The following is a 13,498-nucleotide window of genomic DNA, read 5'->3' as shown; positions in this document are numbered from 1 at the left end:
AAAATATTCCCATTTGCACGTGTAGGGATTTGAACACAAGACCAAGGAGTAAGTTAACACCTTATCATCAGTTGAGCAAAAAATAATATATGACTCTAATATCCAAAGCCATGGGTTGGGCAAAAAATAACAAAATTTGAAGGAAGAAGATTTGAACCCAAAAGCTCACACACGCTACTCACAACACTTAACCACTGAACTAGATTAATTCACTTGTCAGATTTTAATCATTCAAAAACACAAATTTTGGGGCGTTACAACTCTACCCCCTAAAAAAATTTTCCGCCTTGAAATTTACCTGATTCAAATAGATGTAGATATTGCTAAGGAATTGAGTCCTCAGGCTCCGATGTAGCTTCCTTCGTACCATGATTCTGCCACAGAACCTTAATTAACGAAATAGTCTTCCTCCTTAAGACCTTTACCTTTCGATCCAAAATTTGTACTGGCTCCTCCTCGAATGTCATAGCTGACCTCACCTCAATCTTCTCAACAGGTAAAATGTGAGATGGATCAGACTGATACTGTCTCAACATCGAGACGTGGAACACATCATGTATATGATCCAACTCTAGAGGCAACTCTAGCTGATAGGCAACTGACCCAACTCGCCTGAAAATTCGATAAGGCCCAATGAACCTAGGGCTCAACTTGACCTTACGACCAAATCGAAAAACCTTCTTCTGTTGAGATACCTTAAGAAAAACCCGATGCCCCATAACAAAGCCTATGTCTTTCCTCTTCAGATCCGCGTAAAACTTCTATCTATTAGAAGCTAGCTTAAGTTGATCCCGAATCAGTATAACCTTATCCTCTATTTCAGAAACTAAATCTGAACCCATAATCGTCTTCTCACCCAACTCGGTCCAATATAAAGGGGTGCGACACTTATGACCATAGAGAGCCTTATAAGGTGCCATATAAATATTGGACTGAAAGTTGTTATTATAAACAAACTCAGTGGCAGAAACTCCTCCCAACTACCATGGAAGTCGATAACACAACTTCGTAGCATATTCTCCAATACTTGAATAACCCTCTCGGACTGTCCAACAATTTGTGGATGGAATGCAATATTGAGTCTAACCAAGTACTTAAATCCTCATGTAATTATTTTCAAAATCGAGACGTAAATCGAGGGTCTTTACCAAACATAATCGATATCGAACCCCATGAAGTCTAACAATATAAAAAATGTACAACTTCACTAGCTTCTACAGAGAATAATCGGTCCTAATCGAAAGAAAATGAGCAGACTTGGTCAACCGATCCACGATGGCCCAAACAGAATCATTCGTAGTGGGTGTCAAGGGCAACCCACTAACGAAATCCATAATTACTAGTTCTCATTTCCACAATGAAATCTTAATGGGTTGAAACAAACCTGAAGGAAGCTAGTGCTCAGCCTTAACCTCCTAGCACGTCAGGCAACATAATACAAAATTAGTCACCTCATGCTTCGAACTGGGTCATCAATACAACTCTCAAAAATCTCGATACATTTTATTCTCACTGGGATGTATAACATAAGGGCTACTATGTGTTTCCCACAAGATAGTCTACCTCAACTTAGTATTATTCGACACACAAACCCGACCTCTGAAGCAGAAAACAACCTCACTATTTAATCCAAAATTAGAAGTCTTACTCTTTTCAACCTACTCAAATCAAAGAACCAGAGAATCATCCAATAACTGCTTATACAAAATCTAATCAATCCATGACGACTTAACTTGCAACTCGGCTAGCAAACCACTTTCCTCAAACAAACTTAGGCGAGCAAACATCACCCTCAATTCAGACATCTATCTCCAACTAAGAGCATTGGCCACAACATTGGCCTTACAGGATGATACTTTATAACACAGTTGTAGTCTTTAAGCAACTGAATCCATCTATGTTGCTTAATATTCAACTCTATCTGAGTGAGGAGGTACTTGAGGCTTTTGTTATCAGTGTAGATTATACACCTCTCACCATAAACGTAACGCTTCTAAATTTTCAATGTGAAGATAATTGCAACTAACTCAAGATCGTGTGTCAGATAGTTGTCCTCATGCGGCTTAAGCTGTCTGGATGCGTAAGCCACCATTTTATCCTATTGCATCAAAACACAACCCAAATAGGTGTGATACACATCACTATACACAACAAACTCCTTTCCTAATTCAGGCTGTATCAGAACAGATGCCTAAGTTAAAATAGATTTGAGCTTCTCAAAGCTCAATTGCTACTTATTGGTCTACATGAAGGGCACATTCTTACGCAACAGTATGGTCAAGGGAGCTGTAATAAGTGAAAACCCCTCCACAAATCTACGATAGTAACCCTCTAAACTAATAAAAATCCATATCTCAGACAAATTCCTAGGTTGTTCCCACTCAAGAACAGCCTTAATCTTTTTAGGGTCCACGGATACCCTCGGCAAAAACCACGTGTCCTAGAAAAGTAACTTCTCTTAACAATTCACACTTGCTCAACTTAGCGTAGAGCTTTTTCTCGCAAAGAATCTGCAGAACCATTCTAAAATGTTCATCATGCTCAATATCAGTCTTAGAGTATACTAGGATGTCATCAATAAAAACCATGACAAACTAAACCAAATACGGTTGAAAAACCTAATTCATGAGATCCATAAATGTAGCTAGAGCATTCGTCAAACCAAATGTCATGATAGGGAACTCGTAATGACCATAACGAGTCCTAAAGGTGGTCTTATACACATCAGCTTTTTTAACCTTTAACTGATTATACCAAGAAAGGAGATCAGTCTTTTAAAACACAGTTGCCTCACAGAATTGATCAAACAAATCATCAATCCTCAAGAGTGGGTACTTATTCTTTACCAACTTATTCAACTACCGGTAATCTACACACATCCTTATAGTACCATATTTCTTTTTAATAAAAAGAACCGGTGCTCTCCATGGAGACACACTAGGTCGGATGAACCTCATATCGAGAAGTTCCTAAAATTGTACTTTCAGTTCTTTCAATTCTTTCAGCTCATTTGGTGCCATATAGTAAGGACTGATGAACGCTAGAGCTATTCCAAGTAGTAACTCAATACTGAACTCAGCCTCCCTATCCAATGGTAACCCCGACAATTCCTCGGGAAAGACATCTAGAAATTCTCTAACTATCTGGACACTCTCAATAGAAGATCCCACAGCACTCGTATCATGCACATAAGCCAGAAACACTTAACACCCTTTTCAGCCATAATAATAGAGATTACATTAGAGTGGTAATCTCGACACTTACCAAGCATAACAATCTCTTCACCTTCCTTGGTTTTCAGAGTTACCCTCTTGGTCACACAATCCAAATTGGCTTAGATCTCTAACAGTCACCTCCTATACACCTTACTAACTTGTACAGACTGACCGAACAGACTAATCATAGAAATTTCACTAAAAGTATCCTCGACAAAAATCCTCAAATTACTAGAAATAGTGCTAGGTATGTATGAATGTGTCGATCCAATATCAATCAATGCAAAATAAGATAGAAAATAGATAGTAAACGTACCAACTATCACGTCGATCGCATCTCTGTCCTCGTAGCGCCATGTCGTATACACCAACGCAGGCTCCTTCACCTCAATCTAATTAGCACATTTGTTCGGTGCTCTCTGCCCATGACCTATACCTTTACCACCCCTAGCTTGACCACGGCCTCTAGGTGGCTATTGAACTACTTTTTGCAGCTGAACCAAACTCGTAGCTAAAGCTTGCACCTAATCACCCGATAAAGATAGTCTTTAATGTGGTGTTCCATAGCCCCCGTATTGAAGAAAAGCTCTCAACCTCCTCTAACACTTGCTAAAGCTCGGTGCCTTGCTCAATCGATTGGCACCATTGATATGTTTCATCGTGAAGCAAGGATACCACACCTTTTAGTTTATGCTCGGAGGTGCAGTCTAAATCATTCATAAATCTCTCGATGGCCTCCAACCAATACTCAGCCACCGTCAGGGTAGTCATAGCGACACCTCTGAATAACTCAGCCCCATTCGACTGGAATTTTTTAGTTATCAACCCTCAACTAATAAATCTAGTTTGGGTCTCAACGACCCTTTCAACCATCCTCAACATAGCTTGAGACGGTGCGTTGTCCCCAAAGTCTGAGCCTGAGACTCAACCTCAGCAGTAGGTGGCCCAATAGTCTCACTTGTATATAAAATGGGCATGCCAACCATACAAGATGGCTCAGCTCGAGCCCTTCTTCGGTGTCCACCACACCCACGGGTACCACGTCCATGGATTCCTTACAAACTCATTATGCTACATTATCTACAATTTAGAATTTTATGCATTAGCTTAAGTTTATTATTAAAAACTCTAAGTCTACAGTTTTACCAGAAGTTTTTTACAAAGTTATCGCAATCTTTAGCTAAAGTAAAGTAATTCTAGCACTACAGTGTTTACTAGATTATCAAGTAGAGCTAAAGAAAAAGTGTTTATAGGATTGGTGACAGAGACTCGAGAATTTTCATAAACTCATTGATCAGAATTAATAAAAAATACAATTTGTTTAAAACACTTTTTCATAAGAAATTTTGAACCCAATAATCACAGCCCAAGTTTTGAACCTGGCTCTGATACCACCAAATGTAATACTCAAAACACAATCTAGACGTTATGGTCGAATCATAAGGAATTACATATCTATAAATTAAAATTAGAAACGTAACATAGAAAAAAACTTGATAATGATATTTTCCAGTTTTTAGTGAAAAACACCTTTTTAAGTTAATACATTTTAATTGCAAAAAAGAACGTATAATATCACTTAGTTTTGGAGTAGAATTTTTTAAGTTATACAAATTTTTGAAAACCGTGGTTTGATTTGAAATTCAACGAATTGCAGTTTGAAATAAAATAGTTTAAATACGATAAAGTAGTTTAAAAATGACAAATAAAATCCAAAACAACTAATAGTCCCCAAAGAGTCCAAAATAATCCAATTCGAAATAACACTTTAACTTAATCAAATTAGAAATTAGAAATTTAACCTGAGCTCCTGCTGCGCTAACCCGTCCTAAATTTGTTGGTTACCTGAGAGGAAAACAAACAAAGAGTGAGTTTACGAGCTTAGTGTGTAACACATCCCAAGCAACAAATCAGTTACACATACTTTAATAGATACGTTTTCAAATGCAATTCAGATACAGATTCAAATATAATCTCAAATACAGAATCATATGCAATATCACATACAGAATCAAATCCTACCCTCAACCACTACACACCATCTCTACCTATCCTTACACACTAGTTACAGTATGAAATACCCACCCAACTCCATACACCAATAAGTGAGTGTATGTCACTTTTCAGAAATAGTGCAGTCAAGCTGTCAGATAATAATATGTCGTAAACCGCCAAATTCAGATATATGTGGTCAAGCCACCAGAACAAATATATGTGGTTCAAACCACCAAATACAACAGATAATTAAACTGCCAAAATTTCCTCGGTCATAACAATATTCCCACCCTAATGCTTATGCAAGTACTAACATATAATAAATGTACATATGTCATGCATGCTTTTCACCTCAAAACGTGCAATCAAAGTTATCAGATTATAGATCACGTGTGAATTTCACATTTTAAACATGATAGTAATTAAAACACATACAATAAAAGTTTATCAAATTTCATGTTTCAGAGTCATTTTTAAACAGTACGGACCCTACAAAGTGGCTAAATATGAATCACAGATAAATACAGTCCTAGGTAAAATTTTCAGAAAATAAGCCCACATGCTCGTATGGCTCACACGAACCAACTAGCTCAACCCATGTGGGCCACACGGCCTAACACATACCCATGTGGCCCACAAAACCCAACTGACCCAACCCGTTTGACCCACACGGTCTTGAACACTGCCGTGTGGCATCGACAATCCACTTTTCAGCATCGCGTCATTCGCTTTTTTTCAGGTTTTTCATTACACACTTGATTAGTTTTCGATGCAAACACCACAACAAGAATTCCAGTACCTAAACTGTCAATTAAAACCAACCATTAAGCATCGATACATTAAATTTAAGCCTTTAATTCAACCACAACCACTATCCAAAAACCTTAACAAAACGAGTCAGCCTCTAAATGCAGACATTAATCACTTACCCTTGACAGAAACAATAGTCTAAGGCACCTAATTCGCTAGAGGAACATCGAACGCCTCACAACCTTCTCCTAATAGCGGATCAAAACAAATAGTCCAACAAACCTACTTCTTTGCGATGAAACAATGAATACTAACATCAAAATATTCAAAACCTTACCGAACCTTACAATATGTACAACCAATCCCAACAGTAGAACCACAACAAAACAACGACATAAGATGGCAAAAGAAAGATTTGGGAGTAACAAATAAAATTGGCACAGTTGTTAATTCATAGATAGCAAAAGTGGACGTGAAACAAAATGAGAAAAATGAGGAAAAAAAATGTTTTTTTTTTCTGATAGCAGTTGATGTGAAACAAAATGAGAAGAAGGAGGAAAAGTGAAGAGCTGGACGGTTGAGTGGGGGAGTATTTTGAAGTGGGATTTTCTAAAGAGTAAAAGTACAATAAATTAAAATTAAAAAAGGAAGAAAAGAAATCCTAGCTTATCAGATTTTTTGCTACTTATCAATTGACCAAAGTTTGAATTTGACCCAAACAATAGCCGCATGGGCGACACACTAAAAGAAAAACAAAAATATTCCTATTTGCATGCACAATGATTCAAACACAGGACCAAAGGGTAAGTTAACATCTTACCGCTAAATCAATAAGCTCATTCTATTATCAATTGAGCAAAAATAATATATGACTCTAATATCCAAAGTTAGTGGTTGGGAAAAAATTAACAAAATTTGAAGTAAAATTATTCGAGTCTTGAAGCTCACACACTCTACTCACAACACTTAATCATTGAACCAATTAATTCACTTGTCAGATTTTAACTATTCAAAAACACAAATTTTGGGGCATTATACATATCTTGAATAGTAACAATGCTCATATCAATCTAGTTAAGACTAACGGCAAAGTTAATTCTACTAATTTACCAAAAAAATTATATTCCATGTGTCAAAAAATAGTGGTTAGGCCTGTATAGGGGCGTATAACGGGGCAGAGGAATTTTGTTATGATTTTACTGTACTTGTAATTTAATACTCTAAAAAGAAGATGATATTTATGTAAAAAGTATATAATTTTATTACTAAATTGGTTCCTACTTCTATTATTTTTAAATTTTTCTATTAGAAGTGATCTTAAAATTATTAAATTTGTCCCATTTCTTCAAATTGTATAGCATGTCATATTCCTATTGGATAATATTATTTATTGGGGTTAAGATAAAATTGCTAACTTAAGAATTAATTCTATGAAAGAACATTAAGTACTGATTTAGGAATTAACATATAGTTTAGACTCGTTTATATATTTATCTTTTACAAGGTGGTTTATTTAAATAATCCATTAAATTATTTTGTTTTAAATAATTTATATAAAATTATTAAAAGATAAGAACACTTTTATAATATTACTTGTTATTTCTTAAAAAATTACTATTAAATATTTTATTAATTTAATTGATGTTAAGTTAATTAGCGACATCAATTCGATTAGTGCCTTATAATAATGTATATAGATAAAAATAATAATGAAGTGGGATCTACTTATGTCACGGGGCTAGACCTTTCGTCTCACAATCCGTGCGGCCTTAGGCGATCCGTTCGTCCAAACTCGCCTAAGTCAGTCTTAACTCAAGTGAGGATTCCTTAAGAACTCTTCTAAGGCACCAAATTGAAGAGCGGAAGCGATTTATGCCAAAAGAAGAACAACAAAGAACAACAGAAAGAGCGCACGCAAAGTGTTTGAGTAAATGCTCACAATTCTCTTATTCACAAAGAATAATGAAATAATAACTGGAGTGGGTACAACTGAGGGGGAGGCTCTATATTTATAGTTGAGCTCCCCCAAAACCGATGGTCAAGATACATTTACATCGACGGACGAGATTAACCATATCCCTTTATTTTAGGGATTTACAAGATATGCCATATCAAATCTAATCTAATCTTTACAAGATATGATTCCCTCTATCTTCTAAGTTAGTTACCATATTAGCCTAAGTTGCCATGTCTTCATTATTGAGCCAACTAGGCTTCAATCTGACAGGCTTCTCCAATAGTTCTTTGAATCGGGCCAGTTTTCGTGGGCCAAATGATCCCTATCTGAGCAACATTGGACGCATTTGGTGTGATGGTCACGGGCTTTGAATTGTGGCCCGTGACACTTACACCAAGTATAAAACTTGTAACTTTTTGTATGATTAATACTTTAATAATTCAGTCGTTGAATTTATCAATATATTTGTACTTGTTATGTATGTAAATTTTTTAATCTATCATATCTTCATCATATCTATCTAAAATATTGTTTACATTAATATATATTTAATGGTCGAAAGTTTTTCATGTTAAAATTTTTTAATTTATGTTAAACTTAATATGCATAATCCACATTTATGAAGTATGAAATGTGACCATTAGATTATTAAATTACTAATCCTATAAAACATTACAAAATAATATAAAATCACTTAAATTTTACACTAGTATAAATATATTTTTTTCCAAAAATAATAAATAAGTTTTATTTACGTATTAGAATATAATAATTTTTTACAATGGTAGGTTTTTTTAATTCAATTTTGTATAGCAATCTAATTGTCATCGTGTTTGTTTATGGAAAGATTATCACTGTGTGGTTATTTATATATTGTTCATATTATTTCAAATTAGTTGTACTTGTTTGTATTACTAAAACAAAATTGTAAAACAAACTATATCTATTAGAATCAAAACAAGAAGATTATGATATATACATTGAAACTACTAAGTTTACTTTTTCAATTTTGTACATTATTTTAAATATAAAATATAAATGAATAGGGACATACTTATATTAATGTAAAACTTCATTCTTTTATAATTTTTTATATGATTATAACAATTTAATTTTTCATATTTCATACTTTATTCATTTAGATTACTTATGTCAAGTTTGACATAAATCAAATTTTTTTAACTATTCATTTTATGTAAAAAAAGTCAACTATTAAATATTTATTAATATAAACAATCTTTTAAATCAATATGATAAATATATCTTATCAATTCAAAAATTTATATGCATGCAAATATATTGATAAATTTAACAATTAGATTATTAAAACATTAATCATATAAAAATTATAAAAAGAGGTAAAATCAATTAAATTATATACCGGTGTAAGTGGATCCATCAATATTAATAATATACAATAAATATAATTTTTAGAGAAATTAAGTTTTAATCATATTTTAAATATGTAACATTGACTATAATTAACCATATATAATGGTGTTTTTTTTTGGTTCTATAAATTGTTTTTTTTAATTAAAAATGCAATGATTCGAAACCATTGTCAGATAATTTCATTGAATATTTATCAAATATACGATTTTAGGAGAGGTTCTACTATATGTCCAAAAAAAGATATACTAAAGTTTTAATATTATAATAATTTTTTAATATTATATTAATACCAAAATTTCTAGCTCTTTAGTTATGATATACATCCTTTTGGAGTGTAAAGTAGAATTTCACTGATTTTGGGGATGAAAATATATATGGAAGTTGCTTTGCATCACATTTGTTGTAAATATATATTTGTCCTTTTCATTTCATGCGATGGAATGTTTTTAGAATGAAATTTTCAAGTTTTCAAAATCAGCATTTAAACGCTAAATTTTCAATCAACGTGCATATTTTGTTTGGATGCTCTCTACTTCAAACATTTTAGTGACATATATTATTTAGTATTTGAGTGTTGTTTCAAAATTTGATTTAAATTTTGAGTTTTTTTTATTATTTCAAGTTGGTACTTGAGTTTAGTTTAAGATTCATTTTAATATTTGAGTTTTTAAAATTTGTTGTTTGTGTTTTTTTTATTCTATTTAAGTAGTTAAATTTAATTTCAATATTTAGTTTGATATTTAAATTTTATTTTTTTTATCTCAATTAAGTACATATATTTTCTTTTCAGAATATATGGAATATTTTTTCTAAATAATTAAACACTAAAACTAAACTCCAATTTTAAATTAATATTAAAAGCAAACTTAAATAAATATAAACTATATTAAGGAAACTATTTAATACCCAAAAGTTCATATAAGGAAATATTTCTTTCTACTTTTAAGACCAATTTCTTATAAAAGAATAAAATAAAGAAAATACCATCAACGTGATTAATGATCGATTTAGCATTACTCTTAAGAAATACTTTTGAGATAAAAAAATATTTTTGAGATAAAAGTATTGTTAAATAAAATGTTTTTAAAATTTTTAAAAATATTTTTAGAATAATATAAAACCACTTTTTTAAACCAAAACTAAAATAAAAAATTTAACATTTACTGAAAAAAATTACCCAAAAATAGTTTTAAAAAACAATGCTAAACTCTAATTAAGTAGGAAAGGAGGGTAAACAAGAATAATATACATGTATGAAAGTATGTATAGGGAGTTGAACCAAAGTAGTGACCGGTGATAGTGTCTTGTTGAACAAAAAAGGATGACAGTGTCTTGGAAGAATGGGTTTTGTTTGAATGTGTGTTGCGGACTCAACTGTATGTGTCTGTTGGACATCAAATAAAAATGCTTTTCAAATGGCCACTTTTACTTTACCCTTGTGGGAGGTAAAAGAAAGAGTATGAGAGAAAGCAAAGGAAAAAGGAAACAAAAGAAGAAAAGGATTCTCAGACTCTAAATTGAAACCAAAAGATGATGAATTGACATCTAAGGAATTATAAAGAAAAGATATGATAAATAAAAAATTGAAGCTTTTTACATATTCAACCATTTTTTTTATAATTTTAAAAGCTTTTTATTTTCTAAGTTTTGTTCATGAAGTGTTCTTTTTTTTTTCAATTTTTCTTTTCGGACGAAGCATTTACAAAAGGGAAGGTTTTATAATTTTTTATGGATCTTTTTTATTTTTTTATAATTTTTGAAAAATGTTAAATAATTTAAAAAATTATGTATTTTTATTTTGAATTTTTTTAATCATGAATAAATTGATATAGTGCGTGATTGATGGAGGTTAAATTTATTGATTTTTTAGAATTAGTATCAAATGATAGAATGTGTAAATTTTAAACTACAAGCAATTGAGACCTTAATTAAAAGTTAGCAATTGCTTAAGCCATTAAAATATAGTTTTTCATTGAAACCTTAATGGGCTGTTAAGTAATGACATGACATTTAACGTAGAAAAATACTAACGTGGATAGGTTACTTAAATTATTTTACAATCACTTAAGAGATTTTTCAAAATTATTAAAATTATTAAAAAGTTATAGAAAAAACTGTAAAACTGTTATAGAAACCAAATTGTAAAGGTTGAACCACCTATGGTGATGTGAATAAGCAAATTAGAAAAAGATAGTCATTTCTTTAAGGCATCCCTAAAAATATCAAATCTTAAAATTGTGCCAAATGCTTCAACCTAAACCTCTCACTAGTATTCCAAGCAATACCGAGAACAATATAAGGAGAGATGGGAAGAATCAAGCTAAGGTGATCAACTAGAGGTCAAAAAGAGTTATTGAAGGAACAATAGTACATCCTAAGTTGGGCAAGGATAGTGATGATGTGTATGTCACACCCGATTTTCATTAAGGTCCGGAAATTAAGAAAGATTTAGGAGTTAATTGAAAGAGATAGTAGGTTTGGCTGACTCTACTGAAAAATCTAAAAATTTTAGTGGTTGAATGGTAAATAATTGGGTCTCAACTCTGGTTCAGTTAAGTTGGAACCGATTGGTTCCTTAGTAGGAAACAAAATGATTGTCAATGGATGGTTTATTTGGGGCTTTGGTGATCGTGCGTGAAAAGTTATATATATGTGTGAGAATGATTATTCTACAGGCATAATTTTCTCATTCCTATTTCATTTTCATCTCTTTTGCATCATTTTCTTTAGTTGCTCCCAAGGAGTGAAAGTTGAGGAAAGCTCTGCATGGGGTAGTGATCATGAGATTTGAGTTTGGAAAGTAGAAAATCCAGTAACCTAGTAAGCTTCTCAATCTTTCTCTATTCGTGGATTTGAGAAAAAAAGAAGTAAGGATTTCTAAAATCTTTGAAAAGCTTTTACGTGTTACTGGGTTTTAAAGCAATGTTTTTGGTTTAATCGGTATGTTGGTGGTCATGCTTAGCTGCTTGGATGAATGAGGCTTTGTTGGTTGGAAAAGCTAAGCTGGCAGGAAGGAAGGACAACATGTGAGTTTCTGTACTCCACTATTTTGGGTGCTATTCTGGTTGCTGTACTACTTGTATGTTCTACTCTGAGTTCAGTTTGAGTCCTATGACTGTATATGATTGTGGTTAACTGAGAAAGATATTGTAACATCCCAAAAATAGGGGGTTAGTAGAATCGGGTTTGGGAATCGAGAGAGAGTGGTCATGCCTTAAATTTTGAGATTATCTATGCATTTTTAGGAAATAAATGAGGTATTGGTTTGTTGGTTAAGTGTTAGTGAAACGTTCCTTGAAATCGAAGTTCAAATCATTTCTCTCTCACCATTTTTATTATTTTGCAAATTTTGCCTTAAACCCTAGTATGTGACATGTCTTGCTTTTAAAATAAATATTGCAAAATTATTTCAAGAATGAGGAAAAATCCTAATTGTTAAAAGAAATATTAGAAATTATGGAAATTAAATGAGGTCTCAAGTTCGAATACTTTCCCTTGTGAAATAATTTAATTTTTGGCAAAAATCTTTTGTTTTTAATGTGTGTGCCAACCAAGCTTTGTAACCCTAGGTATAAATGTTAATTTTTCAGAAATAATCAGCCTTTAATCCTCCTCCTTATTTCCCTAGTCGTTAATCTCTTCCTCTCCCTCTTTTTGATTTTATTTTTTTTATTTTTCCCCTTTCCTCCATTAATGACGTCGCCTACACCTCCTATTTTACAATCTCTTTCTTTTTGTTTTCAAGTCAAGGTTGTGCACCATCTTCTTTATTATATTGATGCAATTTATCCTCATCTAAATTAGCCCCAAATCTAAAATTTTTAACCCCAAGATCGATCCCGAACATTGCCAAGAAAGTGTCATTACCTTTTCTCTCAACTAGCTTGGGTAAGATCTCTTTTCTCTTCAATTTCTTAATTAATCTTGTCAATTAAAAATAAAAATTTCTAGATTTGGAATTTGGAGGATTTTAAATGATTTCAAAGGTATTTTTCCAAATTTTAATGAGATCTCAAAAATCGTTTTAAAATTCAACCCCAATTTTGGCCACCATGGGTGGTAGTGCGTGTGCCTATGTGCAAGAAAGGGGGTTGTTTTATTTCTTGAATCTTTCCCAATTAATTTCAGCCTTAATTTGAGTTTTTGAACCCTCATAATTAGCTTTTAAACCCATGTCAATTAGGGAAAA

The 13,498-nt window shown here is 32.4% G+C and overlaps 1 protein-coding gene across 1 annotated transcript; it reads right to left on the bottom strand.

The window, feature by feature from the left end:
• Positions 1-323: 323 nt before the first annotated feature.
• On the bottom strand, positions 324-719 carry LOC107956163 (uncharacterized). Its single transcript, XM_016891895.1, has one exon. It carries the CDS (start codon positions 717-719, stop codon positions 324-326), a length of 396 nt encoding a protein of 131 aa, XP_016747384.1.
• Between the last annotated feature and the right edge of the window lie 12,779 nt (positions 720-13,498).

The sequence above is a fragment of the Gossypium hirsutum genome, chromosome D07, assembly GCF_007990345.1.
Source record: "Gossypium hirsutum isolate 1008001.06 chromosome D07, Gossypium_hirsutum_v2.1, whole genome shotgun sequence".
In the NCBI taxonomy this organism is placed as follows: domain Eukaryota; kingdom Viridiplantae; phylum Streptophyta; class Magnoliopsida; order Malvales; family Malvaceae; genus Gossypium; species Gossypium hirsutum.
The sequence above is the reverse complement of the archived record's forward strand: the minus strand, read 5'-3'. Positions and strand labels throughout refer to the sequence as shown.